Consider the following 21,247-nt stretch of genomic DNA (forward strand, 5'->3'; position numbering starts at 1 on the left):
TCACCATTGCATACATTTCCTCTCTCCCCACCTTACACCCCTGATATGCTGTGTGCTCCTCAACCATAGCCAAAAGCACATTTATAGCTACTGTACAATATCAAATATTAAATTTTGCCACTTTAAGGAACACGTGGCTAAATCTTGTTCTTTCATGCAAGAGCTTCACTTTCAAAGGGAACTACTTTGTATGCTACAGATTCAGCTTTTTTTATACACATGCCTTCCATTGAGTTGTGATTTTGTTATGAAAGTGACTGTGTAAAGATATATGTCTTACAAATCAGATCTGTTCCTTATGCACATTCAGAGGCGTAGGTCTTTGTTTAGTTAAAAAAATAAGTGTTACTGCTTTTACTCCTGTTAAGACTGCGAGAGCAAGCACAACTCAGCGAGTATGAGCTGGATTTTGTTCATCCTTGTGTGTTATCAACAGAAAAAGTTAATTATTTAGTTATTGTGAAAACTCACTGAAGGCAAAGGGAATTGCATGTGCTTATCCAAAGGCAGAATTTTGCCTTGCGCTACTCTTGTGGTGGTTCATTCAACGAAGTTCCAGATTCTGCAACCATAACTCATACTAACTGAAATGAGAATAGTCATATGTGTAAGTAAACGCTACTCACCACGAGTAAAGTAATTCATCACAAATTTAAAAAAATCAGGAATGCCATCTAGTCATTTGAAAAAAATGGCCCCAACCCAAATATTTAATTTCTCCTCTACATCATGTTTTATGTGGATTTCTAAAAATCTGATGTTCAGAATTATTCTTCTGAAACTTTAGCAGATTAGTTTTACATAAACTAGGCATTTTAAAATAGTCATTACAAAGAAAAGGAAAGGCAAATGTGTTTCACTGAGCAGTTAACACATGCTGTCAAAGCATAATAAAATTCACAGCAGGAAATGCAAGACAATGGTGTATATTTCTTAGATGGATCATTAAAGGAAGATATGCAATTTTATTTAGGCCATCCAGTGAAAGATTAAAGTTTTAAAACTCTGTACCTAATTGTTAACATGGTTTAAGACATTATTTTTTTACAGGAACCTTCCCTGTAGAAATATTGGAGATAACAGTTTTGCTTTTGATTTATTGTTTTTTTATTGATTTTTGAATAAATGAATACAATACAGAAATCTAAGAAAAATAGTCTTCTAGATCTATAAACATAATACATCAGAATAAGGGTAATATGCAGTCAATGTTTGGAACATCTGCATGGTGAACAAAATATTAGAAAGACAAGGAAAACCCACCTTGGATTGAAATAGCACTTTCAGAGGGAGGAGGAGGAAATCCAGAGATGAGGGCTCTAGATCTGATTTTAAATTCAGTGAAAGGTGATTAAAATGGAAAATCTCATAATTGCCCAGGATGAAAAGGTTTTATATACCATTAAAAAGTCACAAAGCCTTTCTGGATAGTCAAATTTATTTCTTATGTAGCTTGACATTGCTTATCTGGTCTTATCTTGTCTCCTGAAATAATTGAGTTACTGGACGAATTTGACGTTCTATTTCCAGCAAGAATTTTACCTAGCGGTCAATGTTAAGCACAGTTTGTCATCAGTGTTTTAATATTATTCCTATAACATTTTGACATATTATAAGTTAGTTAGAAGCAGCTGAAGCCTTGTACAAATAAGGTATGTGATTTTAAAATGGCATGCGGGGATCTGCATTCATGCTTATAAAAGGAAGCTCTTTCACATGACTGTGTATCTGTTGTACCTCCAATTCCAGACAACTCTGCTGATTATTTTCTGTTTGGTTAGAGATAATGTACAGCAATTCTACAAAGTGGTCGTACTCAGGAGAGGAAGGATACTACGGTGTACCAGTGTAGAGTACTACCCCTGGACTGGGGAAACCTGGATTCAAGTGCCTGATCTGCCACAGACTTTCTGTGTGATTATGGACAAGTTTGTTAGGCCCAGAATTGTAAAGGTATTTAGGTACCTAATGATGTAAATCGGTATCTTTTAGCATCAGAGAATCAGGCACTTTGGCACTTTTGAAAATCCCAGTAGATGCCTAGCTGTATCTTTAGACACCAAGTACCTTTACAAATCTGGCCATTAGCCTCTCTTTGCCTCATTTCTCCATCTGTAAAATTGGGATAATAGTACTGCTTTACCTCACAGAGATAAATTCACTAAAGTCTGTGAGGAGCTGAGATACTGTGGTAATGGGGCCCTTTATTATTACCTACGATAGAAATATACTTATCTGAATAAAATTAGGATATTTGATGCATTTAAATGCATCAATCTTATACAATAAGAATGAATAAGGCATTTAATCTAATGCAATTTTTTTTGTTTTGCTTTTTTGCAGACAAAACATGGATGCACACTCCTGAGGCTTTATCAAAGCATTATATTCCCTACAATGCAAAGGTAAGAAAATGTCAATTAATTTCCTCTTTGTTTAAATTTTTAAAAATAAAATGAAAGGAAATTTTGAAATAAAAAGTCATTTTGAATAGAAAAATTGTGAAAATGTCAAAATGCTTCAATTTTTTGGATTTTTTTTTACTGAAATAATTCAGTGAAATCAACCCAAATTCGTGAAATATTTTAGTGTTCCCAAATCTGCTTTTTAGTTTTGTTTGTTTGCTGGAAAAGTTTTCAGGCAAAAAATTTCACCCAGTTCTGTTTGGTGGATCCACTGCTGCCTGGATTCTCTTCCTCTCCCCACATGGAGTGCTGCCAATGTATCAAGCTACTTCAGCTCATCAGAGAGGTTCCTCAGCCAGCTCATGGTCTTAGAGGTGAGGATTCCTTCCTCATCCCCCATGCATCTGACCACCACTTGTTGTTCTGATTGTGTTCTGGGCCTCTGATTTGTCCTATAGAGACAGGTGATGAGAAACAGTTAGAAAGATTTCAAATTTTGAAGGTTGTCACATCAGACTGATAACAAGAATTTTGCTATAAGCTGGGGACTTATCAGTTGGAAGCAACAGAGGAGGACAAAGACCTGGGTGTACTGATTGATCACAGGATGACTATGAACCATCAATGTAATACGCCGTGAAAAAGGCTAATGTAATTCTATGATGCATCAGGCAAGGTATTTCCAGTAGAGACAGGAAGTGTTAGTACCATTACGCATGGCACTGGTGCAGAGAATGACTACTATGAATGGAAAACCTACCTTTTGAGAGGAGACACAAAGAGTCTGGCTTGTTTAGTCTAAACCAGGGGTTCTCAAACTTCATCACACTGCGACCTTCTTCTGACAACAAAGTTACTACATGACCCCAGAAGGGGAGCAGAGACCAGGCCCCGCAGCCTTGGGTGGGAAGAGAGGGGACCACAGCCCGAGCTCTGCTGCCCCAGGTGGGGGTGGCGCTCATGCTTCAGCTTCAGCCCTGGGTCCCAGCAAGTCTAACGCTGGCCCTGGTGACCCCATTAAAATAGGGTCACGACCCACAGTTTGAGAACCACTGGTCTAAACAAAAGAAGACTGAGGGGAGGTATAAGTGTTCTCTAAATACATCAGAGGGATAAAGGAGGAGTTATTTAAGTTAAGCACCAATGTGGACTCAAGAACAAATGGATATAAGCTGGCCGTCAACAAGTTTAGGCTCGAAATTAGGCGAAGATTTCTAACTATCAGAGGAGTGAAGTTCTGGGACAGCCTTCCAAGAGGAGCAGTGGGGACATAAAACCTAACTGGCTTCAAGACTGAGCTTGATAAGTTTATGGAGAGGATAGTATGATGGGACTGCCTACAATGGCATGTGGCCCATCAGCTACTGCCAGTAGCAAAAATCCCAATGGCTGGAGATGGGACACTAGATAGGAAGGGCTCTGAGATACTACTGAGAATTATTTCCCAAGTATCTGCTTGGTGGATCTTGCCCACATGCTCAGGGTCTAACTGATCACCAAATTTGAGGTTGGGAAGGAATTTTTCCCTGGATCAGATTGGCAGAGACCCTGTGGGTTTTTCACCTGCCTCTGCAGCATGGGGCACGGGTCACTTGCAGGTTTAAACCAGTGTAAATGGTGAATTCTCTGTAAATTGCATGTTTAAGCCATGTTTTGAGGACTTCAGTAACTCAGCCAGAGGTTTGGGGTGCATTACAGAAGTGGGTGGGTGAGGTTCTGTAGCCTACAATTTGCAGGAGGTCAGACTAGATGATCATGATGGTCCCTTCTGATTTTAAAGTCTATGAATCTGAGTCTTCCCTGTCATAGATATTTGGTGGGATCATTGCTTCATCCATGTGTCAAGAGCAAAACTGTAACTGGACTTTGATCTCATAAAATAAATGTCCGTGTCAAAGTTACCTCCTCCATCTTCATTTTTCTTATCTAGTTCTGATTTCTTTCTTGAATCTGTATAGAGGCGGAGGAATCCCATAGATAGGTGTTGGTACAGGTATTTTGGAAAGTATTTCAAAATGCAGAAGGAAACAAAGAAACAGTGGAGGGCACAGTAATACCCAAAAAACCAACAGTCCAGAATCAACAATTGTTGATGGAAATAATATTCAGTGGAAGACTATCTTCAGGCTTATTGTAAAGGTCAGTCATTCCAAGCACAGGCCTATTTGGCTGAATGCATTCTCTAGTATGTCTACCATTTAGTATGTGTTCACAACATCTAAGTTGTGTTGGGTCTCTCCATTACTTATCTTGAGCACTGGCAGATTGTGCAGCCTACTCACCAGGATATCTTTGTAACTTCTCCAGTGCTGAGGGCATGCTACTAGTTTGCATCAATGCAGCACATTGGTATAAAATGTTTGGCTGATATATCATAAATAAGGCTGCGAGTCTGTCACAGAGGTCACGGATTCCATGACTTTCATGACTTCTGCAGCCACTGGTGCTGGCTCAGGGGTTGTCCAAGCCGGGCAGCCCCTGAGCCAGCAGCAGCAGTTTGAGTGTGTGGGAGCGGACTAGGGGCAGAGGGGTTGGGTGGTGCAGGGGGAGGCGCTTACCTGGGGTGGGGGGCTCCCCGGCTCCCACTGGTATGGCCCCCCTGCAGCTCCTAGGTGGCTGAGGGAAATGGGAGCTGCGGCAGCTGGTGCTTGTGGTGGGAGCAGCGGAGCCCCTGCCTCTGCCGCCTAGGAGCTGCAGGGACGCGGAGCCAGGTCAAAAGCCCTGCTGTGTTGTGGTCACTCCCCCCCCCCCCCCCCCAGCACCAGCGGGGGTCCCTGGCTGTGTGCTGCGCCACGGCCAGCCTCCTTCCCCCCCCCCCACCAGCACCAGTGGTGCCTCTGGACCACCACCGCCCCCAGAGCACCCATGGCCCCCGCCCAAGTTTTAGTCACAGCCGGTATTTTTAGTAAAAGTCATGGACAGGTCACAGGCCCATGAATTTTTGTTTACGGCCCAACCTGTCCATGACTTTTACTAAAAATACCCGTGACTAAAACGTAGCCTTAATCATAAACAAGGCTCTGCACAATCTTTGCTAGAAGCACCACAGCAATAATCGCAAGCTCATTAAATAGAATCTTGCAGAATTTCGCCTTAGTCCTGCAAAGACCAGTTGTTTCTCAGCAGTCAGCATTGTAACCATAAGTTGGTATATCACAAATGAAACTCTTAAAGAGCTTTCACATTCTGGTGTGAACAAATGTGATATACATTCATTGCTATCAATTCAGGTGCCAGTGATGCTTTTATCTTGCATTTTGAAAACAATATTGTAAGATTTAGGGACCAAAAAGTATATAAAGATGGAACACCACCTGTAACAGATCAGTCAGTTAGAGTGCCTGAGTTTGAAACTACTATATCGATTCCTCTATTTATAAGCCTATATTTCAAAATAACAGCCCCAGAATTAAATTAACTATATTAAGTATAAATTTATGATGCTATAGTATGATTTCTATATGGTAAAGAAGAATTATTTTACTCAGTATGGGCTTTTTATATAGATTACAAAAACAGGCTGTTATTCATTTACAATATAAATATAAAACCCAATATACAGCTCCAATATTTGAAAACCTGGCTCCCCACAAATGGCAATAATTTTCCTGGCTATCTACAACAGAGAGACTGAGGACCAGATCCTCAGCTGGTGTAAATTGGCATAGATCCACTGTGGCCAATGAGCTGTGTCAATTTACACCAGTTAAGGATCTGTCTTTTCAATACCAACTTTAAAGTGTCGTTTTCATTACTTTTTCTTGGCTTCCAATATATATATATATATATATATATATTGCTTTTAAGATGAAGAACATACATACAAAAGTCCATCATTACTTTTTGTAGCACTCCAGTTTTGTAACTCTATAACACTAAAAAGTGTATCAAACCAAAGTAATATTTTGTGTGAAATAATGGTATAAGCTTAGGAAGCATTTATGAAGTTCCCAAGACTGGGCTCATTAGTTTTTAGAAAATGCTTATTGGCCACATAAATAGTATCCCATTGAGAATTCTACAGTATTGCATCTCCTATCTCCTCCTGCATTTGAACATTGACAAAGAAAAATAACATGACACTATTTCTCATGGGAATGATTTGATAAGGTAATTAGTTTCGTGAAAAGAAATAAAGATGAACTGCTTAAAAAGTCAAATAGAATAAAACTTTATTATGGAAAATAATACCATAGAATCACATGCAAGTACATAACTCAGTTTAAATCAGCTAAACTAAAATAAATTCTCCAGAATAAGAAAAGGAGTATACTAAGAATTTTTCCTGATTTTTTTTCCCAAAAAGTTAATGTTTATTTCTGAGATGATGGAGAAGAAAAGAAATTGGTAATACATAACTGGAAATACTTTTTTTTTTAAAGGACAGTGTATGTGCTATAATTGCTATGGGTCTTTTTATATAAAAAGGCCAAGCAAAAGCAAATTCAGTGCAAGCTGAAAGGCCTAGCACCTTGCAGAATGGAGCTTTTATGTACAAATTGTAGAAGATTCATTGATAGTTTCTTTTTCATTTATTTGCTTTGGAAAAGGCCTTTTCATATATTTTAATAAAGAATTAGCAATGTATTGTACTTTACAGCAGAGCAGAGGCAACTTTAGTTGGGATCCTTGGCTGCAATTATATCCACAGAAATCAGGCCAGGTCAGAACAAACCCGAGTGGTGGTATGACCTGGCACACGAGGTCGCAGTGCTACTCAAGTTTTGTGCCTGCCATTGATGGTGTGGGAAGTGACTAGCCTGCCCCAGCCAGGCCCAGATCCAGTTGTTGCTGCCACTGGCATCATTGCATCAGGCCCAAAGTGACCTGCAGGGCCGAAGTTCAGCAAGATGTGGGACGGGGAGCAGCCCCCCAGGAGCAGCACTGTCCTACCTATATTCGCCGCAGATTGGGCAGCAATCCCAGAGGGTGGGCCCTCTCTGATCCTCCCCTCTCCCTTCCCACCCCTGTCATCCCTTCTCCATCCCAAGAGGGATGGGAGCAACACCACAAGCCTGGGAACTCGCTGACCCTCCCTGGTCCTTCATCCACACACCTATTGAATTGAGAGGCTACACCCGCCCCTGCAGCAAAGCAAGTCCTAGACTTCCCACACACACACACTGCTGACTTGTTATTTATTAAAGAAACTACCTCCAAAGGCAGCGTTCTATGATTTCATTTGTTTTCACTAGGGATGAAATCCTGGCACTATAGAACCAAGGGGCGTTTTGCATTGTTCTCAATTTAAAATTCAGAGAAGTGCTTTTTGTTTTGGTTTTTATAAACCTAAACATTTGAGATTCCAACCAGGAAAGAGGAGAATGACTCCTGATGTTATTTCAAAAGAAGGGCTTTGTTTCCACCTATCCCGCTCCCACTGTCCTATCCTGCTCCCACTGAAGTCAATGACAGAAAGCTTATAATGCCTTCAGTGGAATCAGGACTGAGGGTGTTTTCAAGATGTCACTGTATTGGAAGCTTAAATGGGTGATAAGCATTTTTGAGCTAAAGGGAGGCAAGCTTTATAAAAAAATAAATATTTCTTATTCATGTAATTCTTATAGTGCCTTGTAATTAAAAAAAAAAAATTGATGAATTGTCTTCAAACTTTTGAGAAAAATTCTTCTTTGCCTTAAAGGTAATTCTGGGAGTTTTCAGGTTCAACACATTTTCCAAGACAAAATTATTTAGGATGATTAAAATAGGGTTTTATAACAGACTCTGGTTAGTGTTGCTCTCTCTCCATAATCTTCCCCTACTAAATTAAGGTATGTGTTCTGCCAGTAGCAAGTTATTTCTTCCCAAAGCAGCAATAACTCTACGATGTCACTTCTGTAGTACATTATATTGTTTTTCGATGTTACATTATGTAGTCATTTGGCTATTCTCTGACTTCTTTCATATTTCCATGGGGCGCGCACACACACACACACACATTTGTACTTTTTATTGGATCTGCCACGTGGATCCAATATTTGTGCTAGTGGCTGGCATCATGGTAAGAAGATGGTTTGGGGATTACACTGAGGCTGGAGGCTATTACTGCCATACTTTACTATACATTGCCACACTAAACTCATGGGAATGTACTGCCCAAAGACCGATAATGGCTTGGTGATATATGCGACAACCATTTCTTCAAGTCAGTTTCAGGCTTATTTTCTTTTCACAACTTAAAACTTCAAGGTAGAGCTATGGATGAATTTATTCATTCTCACCCGAGTTCAAACTTGTCATTTAAAATAATAATAACCTTTCAGAAAAAGTTGTGTCCCATCTGTGCTACCCTACCTTTGACAATTAATCATTTGAAAATATTCCAAACAGTACACATATCCCTATGCAACATGCCATCAGGGATATTTCATCCCCATTACTAAATGTGCAGTTTGGAATTAGAAATCTATAATACAAGTTAGATATGTAACAAGCACCAAATGCATTAGAATTAAATATCTTGCAACAAACTATTGCCTGAGAAAGTTATGTGGTATCAATCCTGGCCATAACGCACAAACTTTGTTCATTGCAGTCTAAACTGATTTATTTTTATCTGATAACACTTTCTCCATCATCTGTTAGGCCTGGACTAAGCTCAAAAGTTTTGCCAGAAGAACTATGTTGGTTAGCACGGTGAAAAAAATCACACCCCTAACCGATATAGCAATGCTGGGAAAAGTCCTGGTATAGACACAATTATAATGGCAAAAAAGTGCTTTTGCTGGTATAGTTTATTTCACTCAGAACACTGGGAGAAACTATACCTGCAAATACTCTTGCCCAAATAAGCTGCATCTCCATTAGGAGGATTTGCTAGTATAGATGTGCCTAGGTAGTATCTAGTGTCGACAAGGCCTTATTCTCTTATAGCCTTCTGCCTTATAGGTCTGTCAGATTCTGAACGTCCTTGGTTTATTTCCTTTTTTCCGTCGTGATTTTCCTTTTAAGCCAATACATTTATCTCTGTTCCGCTTCCTGTTACTGACACTTTCCTCTGGAATTCCTATTTGTGCCTATTATAAATTAGGCTGCCATTGGATGAGGGTAGCCCCATGATGATTGTTATTAGGATGAGAAATAGTTCTAAAATTGTAATAAATATATCACAAACAAAGGAGGCAAATGGCAGAGTCTGGAATGACTATGGTCTTGGGCCAGTAAAAATAAATGAGACTATGCAAAGGGAAATTGTATACCATTTTCAAGAAAACTAGATATAAAGAATGCTGGAAATGATAAGACACAGTAAAATAAAAAAAATAAAGATTAGAAGGTAAATGTTAGGTATGGTGAGACATTCTGAAGAAAGCTCCAAAATGTCAGAAGTAAGAAACTAATGAAAGAGAAAGGGAGAACATAACAGGGCATATAATGAGACATAGGAAAAGAAGACAATGATAATAATAATATCAAAATAATTATATTAACATTGTTTCAAATAATTTTCATTAAATAATACCAAAATATTCTAGATATAATCTTCATATTAATATAGCAAAGGTTTAAACACATGAGAAACTCAGTATTGAAAGAAAAATTAAATAATAGGGCAGAAAATTAAAATTAGTGCAAGAAAATGCAGATCCATAGTTATTAATTATTGTATTATGTTAGGATCCCTAGCTTTGGGTTCCATTGTGCCAGACAGAGAACAAATACATAGTAAGAGATATTCCCTTCTCTCAGAGAATCTTGAACTTTTGATCTTCAAAGGGAACTGCTTGGAAAAACCTTCTGTGACTTCAGATGGGCAGTTGTGTTTGAGGGATCAAACATTTGAAAAACAAGAAAACAGAGGGTGGGAGAAAGGAGGGGAACTGAAGTACAGAGGGATTAAGAGCCAGATTTTTTTTAGGGGGGAGGGATAGCTCAGTGGTTTGAGCGTTGGCTTGCTAAACCCAGCATTGTGAGTTCAATCCTTGAGGGGGCCACTTAGGGATCTGGTGCAAAAATCAGTACTTGGTCCTGCTAGTGAAGGAAAGGGGCTGGACTCAATGACCTTTCAGGGTTCCTTCCAGTTCTATGAGATAGGTATATCTCCATATATATATATATTAGATTTTCAAAGGAACTCACCTAACATGGAGGCCAGCTAAGTGAAGTGGCCAGATTTTCTAAAGTTCTCAGATCCCAACAATTCCCATTTCTCTCATGGTGGATGCTGAGCACTTCTGAAAATCTAGCCACTTATTAGGTCCTTAGAGAAGCTTTAGAGTACCAAGCTCTTTTGTAAAGCTGGCCCTCAATGACTTGTCCAACGTTACCCAGGAAATCTGCAGCAGAGCCAAGAATTGAACCCAGATCTCCTGAGTGTCAGTTCATTATTTTTACCACAAAACTGATCCTCTCTTCTGATTAACTGTCCTGTCAATAATTAAGAGATTATGGTGCAGTAATGTAAATAATATGTACAGAATATAGCACCTATGCAATGGAGGCTCCCAAATTCAAAAACACATGCACACTGTGTGTGCCAGTCAAGCATACACACAAATGTCCAATGCATGTGCACAAGTCAGGGTAGCTTGTATACTTTAATAGGTATGTGGCTACTGGCTAGTGTATGTGTGCAAATGTTTGCCTTATACATGCATTAGTTTCAGCTCACCCACAATCGTTGGATAATTTGGACCATATTTCATATATGCAGCTATGGAGATTAAACTTCAAAGATTTTGTATTCCTCCTTCCTTTTTAAGATATCTGCAGGCTAAGTTTATAATACCAATGCCCACATCAGAGTGCTACTGTTGTACTAGTTACAGGCATCCAGGGAAATATGTGCAAAAGGATGAGGCAAAGAGATACTTTCATAAAAGAATTAATATATGATAAATAATTGAAACAAAGAGAAAACACTTAGCTTCTTTTAATTTTTGAAACCCAAACTTGGAGCAAATACTCCTATAACTGGAACTTGATCGGTAACTAAGCCAATGTGTCATCAACTAATGGTAGTTTTAATAAATAGGTGGCCAATATGCCATCAAGGCATAGCCACAACTCTGACGTTCAACAGTATTTAATTAGTTTGTTCTAAAGTTTGTTCAGTGCTGGTTTAAATGAAATGTTATGGAATATAATTTGCTCATTTATCCAAATGTACATTCCTGTCCCTTGGTTAAAAAAAAAAAGACAAAATAAAGAGACATTGGTCAAATATCTTTGTCCTGATTCTGATCTCAGTTACATTAGTGAATTATTGCCTTATTGGAATTAAGCCTTATATATATATAGGTGTAGGTGACAAAATCAGAATACTGACTACATGAACTGTAACAAATACACATTAGAAATAACAATTACAAGGCAAATTCTGATATTCAATCCACTCAACAAATCTCTCATTTGCTACGTATATCTCTTTCATATTCTGTACTTGGTCCCTTCACAATACCAATGAATAGGATATTGTGTAGGGATCAGGTAGAGAATATAAAACAGAGATCTGAAATGCAAATAAAAGGTATAAGCTATATATTCCAGAGGAGGACTTGACCTTACCAATTTCTCTAGATAGATAGATAAAAACATAATATAATGTATAGTATTTATATGTATATTACTGTGTAGTGTGTGTGTATATAGAGAGAGAGCGAGAGAGAGAAACAGACACCAAACAGAATATACCATAGTATACATAAGCTGCCAGAAATCAGTGAGAGTAGCTGTATATATGTAGCTAGGTCTTCCATGTTTGTGTATCTCGTTGTCCTTGACTCAAGCAGTTAGCTCCATTTGTTTTGAGAAAATGATTATATAGGACAATCAGATATTGAGATGATAATCCAACATGCTCTGATGTTTTGTGCAATAACAAAGTCAGTGTAATAAAAATTACTTACAGAGAAGACAAGTGGAAATTTTCCCATTGTGGCAATATCCCTCTTCCTGCAGCAAGTTTACATTACCATACTTTGACATTTAGTATTGTACACTACATCAAAGGGGATATTTCCAGAAATATAACTTGAAGTTTAAAAATAGGCATTTGTTGAATCTTTATATAGCAATTTTGAAGGGCCTTTGTGTCAGATCCTGTCCCATTGAAATTAGTGACAAAACTCCCACTGACTTCTCTGGGAGCTGGAACATGCTTTTACCGGGTTAATGGGATACTAACTGCTCTTTGGATTCTTCCAACCTGCGGCACTTCTCCCGCCTGTGAGTCTGCACGCTGTTTATACTGCCCTTATTTCTTTGTTGCATTAAACTAGTGAAACACAATTGTTTAATCTTCTCCAGGATTATCTGAAAATACTTCATGAGAAAAACTGACTATAGCATAAGTAAATTTGAGGGAGGAAAGAAAATAGTACTTAATATTTTAAGCTAATGTAAAATAAATGATTTTCATCACTTGGGTTTATAGGAAAAATCAATAAGCTAAAGACTTAATGTTGTTCCATATAAGAGTACAGTAGTTAGATAACTAAAAGATTTGCCAGTCATAGTAATTGAGTTGGAAGTAGGATCAATAAGATGACCTTTGGCTGAAGAATGAAGAATCAAATAAGGTACAAGCGAGCTGGAGGTAAAAGATGCTGCAAAAAAGTAAGGTCCACGAATAATTTTAGGTAAGGGATTTTTAAAGCTGGAATTGAAAATGATTTATCTGAGTCAACAGAGTCCTCAAGGGTTGGGGATGATGTGCTCAGAGTTACATGCCTGAGCAAAGAGCTGTATGTGGTAGAGCTTTGAACAACTAAAAGTTTGGGAAGCAGAAATAAGTGGTGGCGTAATAAGGAATTGAATCTTGTGTATGTACTTCATATTACAAGATGAACAAACAAACAGATTACTGAAAATGTCTTTCCTGCTGTTAAGCAGGAAGGGGTTTTTTTTCTGAAGCTCCATGAAACTGGTTCATTTAAATATCGTTCATGACTGGGTCTTCAGCAGCTGCATAAAAAAAAGATATGGTTGCTGGTACAGAATGGGGCTTCATGCATATTATGGCAATGTATACCACAACATCACACAGATGTTTTTATATCCTAATATTGGCATAAACATAGCAAGAGTAGAAAGATGGGAAAACACCTTTAGATGGCAGTGATCATGAATAGAAATGGAAGATGGCAGAAAGATGAAGGAATGTTGCTGAAAGCCTGGAGGGGCAGGAAAGGAACAAACTTAAGGATTGATCCTGTAGGCTGCAGAGCTGCTCCTATAGAGGTCCCTTGGGAGCTACCATTTAGCTCCTTGCAATCTTTTTATAATCTGACGCCCCCAAAAACCTGCAAGGAGTGCCACGTAGGCCATGTTCTGCACCCAGGCAGTTCCTCACTGAAGTCAGAAAGGATCTTTGCAGGCTCAGACATCCACCTGTGTCGGAGCAGGACCCAAATTTGTATTCATTACGTAAATATGTATATTGACATTGACAGTATTATATAGTGGTAGTGCTATTTGAACATTTCTGTGGTTATTTGTGCAAACCCAAGTCAACTGACCATTCATGCAAATACTTAAATATAGTACTACAATAATATTGTTGCTGTAAAACTGACCACAGTTTACCGAACTAATTATTTAGTGCAGTGTTTATAAGGGGGGGGAAATGAATCCAGCTGTCAAAGCTATAATTTAAAACAATCGGTAAATACCCTTTAAAATTTCCATTTACCAGAAAGTAGTTTTCCAGCATGACTTTTTAAAAAACTTTATAAGGAACAAAATAGCTATGCTGCATATCAATATTGGAATTGTTAGCAAATCTCCTATTTAAAACAATGTTCTTTCTCCAGAATACAACAAGGTATATTAAATAATTTTTGTCTATAACTTGCATTATCTTTGCATTTCTCTCTTTTTAGTAAAATCTTATAGGAACCAGCTGTGTTTAATTAGATTGTAATGACACCATATTTGTCAACTGAAAAATATTTTACTGGTGTTTTTTATTATTTAGATGCACAATAAATGCTGGGTAGGCTTTAATCTGCTTTTCTTTTAGTTCAGCTTGTTATATTTATGGATGCCAAATTCTTCATAAACTGTCTGTCCTGTTTATCTGCTTTTACCCCAAAGTTCAGATTTACTCTAGGGGCATGCGCAGGTTCTAATGTTTGCATTTCTTGTGTTTTTGTTTGTTTTTCACTCAGGAAGCTATTTATGACCCAAAATAATGAGACATCTGTTCTTTTCATTGGCATTCACTTCATGAATGGTGGAAATACTATGAGAAGACCTCATTTTGCCTTATTTCAGCTCTATAAATGACTTGTGGAGGCCAAAAAGCATTTGGGAAAATGCAAATACCAATACCAGATACTCCAGTGTAGTAACATTCTATTCTACACAATGTGCCAGACCCTGTCCAATCGTTGGATAAATGTGTATGGCCCAAAAGACAGCAGAACAGGATAGTTTTTCCGCACAAATAGGGCAAGCCGGAATTTATTCAAGGGGGTTAATATATCCACTGAGTGCTATAGAGTTGGGGGAGGGACCAATAGATTAGCAAAGACTCCACTGGTGAAACTTCTTATGTGGAGATCTGGTGCTCCACAACCAGCCCTTCCACCACACAGAACCCTTGTGCAAAGCTCGGTTCAATACGGCTTTGTGGAGGGAGTTAGGAATTGGCCCAGTCTGAATAACTGATGAAATGCAAATGCCTATGCTATATTACAACAAGTACATAAAGCAAAGGATTGATACACACATGGCAGAAGACACAGCATATGAACACTTTGGGTCTGATTCTCCAACTGCCTTGCACCGTATGTAGTTGTTACTAAAAGTGAATGAAGAGAAGGTGTCCTCAAGCATTTTATGTTCTTTCTTACAGATGCAAATGACTACACAGAGTGCAAGGCAGTTAGAGAATCAGGCCTTTAGTCTTCAAGCTACAGAACAACGTATCAGAATATAACACTGCTTAAGAAAGCTTTTTCACTTTTCTGAAGAAAACGGGGGAACATGCTGTGTTTGAAGCTACTGAGAGGTTTATACGCTTGGAAGTAGTCCTTTGGGGAGTGGAGCCTCGATTTTTGAGTGGACAGAATAAGAAATTACGAAGTTGCTAGATAAATTGCACTGCCATGTTTTGCATTCTGTTTGTTATGTCATCCTGCAATCACATGTCCCTGCATTTTATCACATGGGTATTGGTTATGCCACATGCATGAGGTCACCGTGTTCCTAGCCACAATGATTTTTATTTAATGTCTATATTCCAAATGTACATTGCGTGCAGTGGGAAATCATATTGTCAGGAAAATGACTTTTTACTGAAGCACACAAGTTTTTAAAAAATTAAAATGGAATTTTCAAAATGATAAAGTAGGGTTGCTTGCTATGCTCCTCCTGATATGTATTGTGGTTGTCATTAGCACTCTAACAGGGACTTAAGTATGATACTATTCAATTCAGTGGCTCCAGAGTTTATTACATTAAACAGACGTGAGCACTAAGTGTAATGCTTATGCATGAGAAAATGAATCTAACTGGGAAGACTCCCATTAAAAAGGAAAATCAGTAGCAACTTTGTTAAAGCTTTTAAAAATCACATTTTCTTCCTCATTAGAAGTAATTTAAATGTGTACACTACATCTGATATATGCAGGAGAGCAATCTTCTGAGGTGGTGAGTATCCTCAACTTCCATTGATTTCAGTGGGGGTTGAGGGTACTCTGCATCCCCTGGGAATTCCTCAGCACTTGAGAGGACTGGATCCCAAATTACTTATTTGGAACAAGATGTGTGATGGCTACTCAGAGATGTGGCTGTTTGTTCCAGATCAAAGAAAACTAAACCACAGGGACTTGTCCACACAGAATGATAAGGCCTGTTGCAGATAGAGACAAACAAAATAAAGAGAAGTCTACAAGATGTCTGATGGGCTACTCAGAGATGTGGCTATTTGTTCCAGATCAAAGAAAACTAAACCACAGGGATTTGTCTACACAGAATAATAAGGCCTGTTGCCGATAGAGACAAACAAAATAAAGAGAAGTCTAGGTGAAAAGGAGGTTGTTCCCTGAAGCCCAGTGAATAGAGATTTGTATAGTTCTCTTAGTGTCCCTTTCTGTTCCTTCCCCCTTGCTGGTATATATTCCTCCATTGCTCCCAAACCAGCTCTAAGCAACCAATTAGGCTCATTGACATTCCCCTCCAGGAATTCTTGCTGCACAATTAGATTGTTTGCTGAACTGTAGGCCACTCAAACCTCAGGTTGCTGTTCCCTCTGAAATCACAAGCAGCAGCTGCAGCAGTGTGAGGCTGCTTTAAACAAGGCTTTAACCGCCTGGCTGCCAGGCCTCAGATAGTTATATGGCAGCTATTTCAACTAACATACTGCACAATCCAGCGAGAGGTTTCAGATTATCTCAGTGTTCTATAAATATACATGGTCCGGTTCTCATTTAAACGCAACTCAACTCTAAACTAATCTATGTTTGTGCACTGTACACTGCCAGGTGATGTAAGTGGCCTTTGTTTAAATGAGAATTGGGCCCACAGATGTTATATGGATACAGTATTTCCACCTTGTCAAAACCTTTCCATAATCTGTCAGGCAACAGGAACTATCACTTCCTTTTTCTCATTTACTATTTTTCTTCACTCTGTAAAATTAGCAAACTATCCTTTCCTCCTCTCCTATAAAAAGCTAGAAAAATATAAATATAATGTTTCTACATAAAAAAATGAAACCACTTCTTGATCAGGAACAGCAGCAACTGCTGAGCAACAACCAAAAAAACCTAATCTGTTTACCAACAAAAAGAAAACTACAGGAATCCCACTAGCCGCCAGTCAAAACAACATGAAAAATATAGTCAGCCATTTTGGAAAAATCCGTTTCACACTTACTGAACTGTCTGTCCTCATGTAGAATATCATCCTCCGAAGGAAACTGTTGGACAGATCATTAGCTCCTCTCCATGACCAGTGAAAACTATCTTTACCATAAGAGTTACGTCCACTAGCCAGTCACAGATGCTGAATCGCCCATTTTGCTGCTGCTGTCAGGAGCCTCTTCTTGGGTGACTCAAGATTGGAGAGTACAAAGGTGGCTTACAGCCCTTGCCCCACATTCCAAGCTGCATTTTGCACTTTGTATATGGGAACTGGGGTTAGGATTTTAAAAGGATCTCACTATTTGTGTTTCAGGACATAAGCAGGCCAGTAAGAAACTATTCCCATAGGCACAGTATTGTATAAATGTCTACTACAGTAGTTTCACACCTTCATCTGAAGTATCTAATATTTGCCCCACACAAAATCTTGAAGGAAACCAAGTCAAGTTCATTGTCTGCATCCTAACAGGATTACTTTTCAGTTGGTTAATGTTGCTTTAATATCACTAAAGATATGATAACTGGTAGTAGAATAGGATTATTTAGTCAGATGATAAATGTATAAATGAATGTTGCACTGTTATAGACAAACAATTTGAGGCACTGCGTAGAAACATCCCTGTGGCGTAGGTCTGATTATAACTCTAATATTCAGCATATATGCACATTCAGAGTATCTGAAATCTGAGGTAGAAAAGAGATAAGTAGCTAAGCTAGTTATAATTTCAGTTAAGACACTGTAGGAGGGAACACAAATCTTGTCAACAATCAATTACAGTATTATGGCTGGAATCTCACTGATACTACAGAACGGATAACTTTCCTTAAGACAGGACTGCTTACCCAACATGCACTAGGATAGGGTCTTGAGGAATTACTGTAACTATTTGGTATATAACAGTTGAACATCTACATTTTTTGCAGAAGTATCTTAATGACAGAATTACAACTTTCAAAGGGCAAACACAAAAGCATCTCCAATAACAACTCATGACTCTGCTGTCACTAATTGTGTTCAAGGCCACAGTAAGAGCAAATAAAATTAAGGCTGATTAAGACACCAGAGTGATAATCATTCTGAAAAGAGTGATCAGAGATTGCAACTATTATTATTTATTTGTATAATGATGACTTCCCCAGTGTACTACATGCTGTCCACATTTGAGTTCTTCCCTCCCAATATGTCCACACTGCAAAGACAGCCTCTCAGCAGCTAGACTCAGAGTCAGCTGACTCGGGCTTAGGATGACCACCTGTCCCAAATTGGGCGGGACAGTCTGGAAATGCAGAGTTCAAGTTCCATTCCCAGGCTTGAGGAACAGGGGCGGGGCCACAGAGAGGGCGGGATTCCTGCATGTGTCCCACTTTTACCTTTTAAAAGGTGGTCACCCTACTCAGTCTGAACAGGCTCGCACTACAGGGCTAAAAATACCAGTGTAGAAGTTTGGGCTCAGGATGAGAGCCCAGGCTCCGAGACCCTTCCTCCTCACTGAGTTTCAGAGCCTGGGCTCTAGCTGAAGCCCGGATGTCTATACTGCTATTTTTAGCCCCATAGCAAGAGCCCAAGTCAATTGACCTGGGCTCTGATACATGCTGTTATGGGGTTTTTTTATTTTATTTTATTTTTGCAGTGTAGATGTACTCTCAGCTCACCATTAAGAATTAAAAACTGGTGAATCAAATTTTAAACGTGAGGCATAATCCCTCTTTTAAAAGTAGACAACCTGGCAGTCTGATTTACATCTACGCTTCAAAACACCTATACTTCACTGAGGATTACATTTCTATGCAGTACCTCATCACTTGATGACGCTTATTAAATAGCTTTCTTTTCTCCTTCATGCAATTATCTCCACTCCAGGAGTTGTGTGGTCCAACCTTCTCTGCCAGGAAACCATCCACATCTGGGAATGAGCTCTGTGCTACCATGTTTTCCATCTGCTGTTTATTTAGCTTTGATGGTCAAACTTACTAGCAGATTGCTTAGGTCATTATGTATTAATTCTGCCTCAGAGCAGTAAAATGGACTAGATGATCTCTCAACATCTCTTTCAGCACTACGTTTCTATGATTCTGAGTGGTTTTGGTTTCAGGATGTGATCAGTCTAATCTCCCAGCTCTTGACACCTTTTCCCCCCTCTCTAGGCCTTTTTGGCTCTCATGCTCTTGCAATTTTTTCATTTAAGTTACTGGGGATACCCATTTTTAATGCCTTTTTCCTATTTCTTTCAGTTTTGAGCCTTTGCAGAAAGAGGGATGAGAGGCAGTGCACGCTATTCCATGTAATACTAGTTTGGATCAATCAGTTATGGTACTTGCACTTGCTAGCACTGCTGTTGGAACAGCACAGGTGGGCCACACATGGGCCAAGAATGTGGCCCGATGTGGTTGTTTGTATTTTAGCACCAGCCATTAAATTAGATCAAAGCCCCATTGTGTTGGGCACTATAAATAATTTATTGCAATTATAAAAGTTTACTTAGATTGTAAGCTATATGGGGTAGGGACCATCTTTCTCTTTTGTGTTTGTACAGTGCCTACCACAACTGGGCTGAGACTGTAGGTGCTACTGTAATATAAATAATAGAACTAATAATAAACATAATGAGACTCAGTCATTGCCTTCAAGAACTCACTATCTAAATAACAAGACAAAGTGTGGGGACAGGGAAGTATTATTGTCCTCAATTTTACAGGTGATGAATTCAGGCAAAGACCTTGAATAACTTGCCCAAGGTCATACAGAAGGTTGATTGCAGACTCACAATTTAACCCAGCTCTCCAGAGTCCCAGTCCAGTGTATTCAGCACAAGACCAATCCTCTCTATATATATTTTCTAGAATTATTTTGTTTGAAAGACAGAATGTATTATATAAAGCATTTTACAATAGTAAGCCTCTGCCTTATTTCACATTTAATTTAAAAATGTGAGTCCCCACTGTAATGACTTAGACTAAATTAATTTTACCTAATACCTGAAAATAAACCATTTATTTACAAGCAGAATCACTTTTATAAAATATTACATCAACACTGCCAACTTTATCAACCAAATCTGATATCAAATTAGTTTAACAAGATGTATTTTCTATAAAACCATATTGATTTGCATTAATCATATTACCTTCCTTTCATTCTTTATTAATCCAATCGTATACCAGCCATTCCATTCTTTTGTCCTGGATCAATGTCAGGCTGATAGACCTATAATTACTGGAGTCATCCCATTTACCCTTCGAAAATATTGGTACAACATTAGCTTTCTTCCAGTTCTTGGGAACTTATTGAAAATCAATATTAATGGTCCTGAGAGCTCCACAGCCAGGTCTTTAAAAGCTCTTGAATGCAAGTTATCTGGATCAGGAAGGATCTCCAGGAAGATCACTTGGACATTCTTCTCCTTCAGCAGTCTTCTGAATTCTCTGAAATCATTTCTAACCTGTGAGCTATCCCACAAAGCAAGTCATTAGTGCTGATATGCACCATCACCATGGGATCTTTGCCCACCAAATTCAGAAGTCTATCCAATCTTAGACTCACATCTCGGAGGTTGCCACCATCTTTTAGTATCCTGTCCATTGTAGAATGTTCTTTCCATTATTCTTAGGATAGAGTGTTCAAAAGGATCTTCTGTCTTCCTTGGGTGTTTGGAAATCTCTTCGTTGGCAAGCTTGATTTTCTTATGGGTTGGGCTCTTATGAGGTGTGCTCTATACACCTCTTCATTCCATTTGACCAGCTGGATCTTCAGAGATATCATCCATAATTTCCATGCGGAGGCCATGGTAATGATTGAAAACTTCTAGCTCTGTGAAATTCCTCCTGATCCTCTTTTTTTTCTGGTGGTCAAACCCTGCCCTTCCTCATCTGCCACAGCCGTGTAGAATTCTGCCTTGTCCTCCTGTCTCTGGTGGTTATGATCTGCAAGACCTCCTCTCTGATGTTTACTCTCTATTTCTTTGGTAGCCAGCTCCTTTCTTCCTTGAATCTGGTGTTTCCCAAATGCCTCAGCTTCTCTGATACTCCACAGCA

At 38.8% G+C, this 21,247-nt stretch overlaps 1 protein-coding gene across 1 annotated transcript in view; it reads left to right on the forward strand.

Annotated features, from left to right (window-relative positions):
* GULP1 (GULP PTB domain containing engulfment adaptor 1) overlaps positions 1-21,247 on the forward strand; it is a 132,877-nt gene that overhangs the window by 14,634 nt on the left and 96,996 nt on the right. The window contains exon 3 of the mRNA XM_065413677.1: positions 2,344-2,405. Within this exon, the coding sequence (XP_065269749.1) occupies positions 2,344-2,405 (62 nt within the window). The remainder of the gene's footprint in view (positions 1-2,343; positions 2,406-21,247) is intronic.

The sequence above is a fragment of the Emys orbicularis genome, chromosome 11, assembly GCF_028017835.1.
Source record: "Emys orbicularis isolate rEmyOrb1 chromosome 11, rEmyOrb1.hap1, whole genome shotgun sequence".
NCBI classification, from domain to species: Eukaryota; Metazoa; Chordata; order Testudines; family Emydidae; genus Emys; species Emys orbicularis.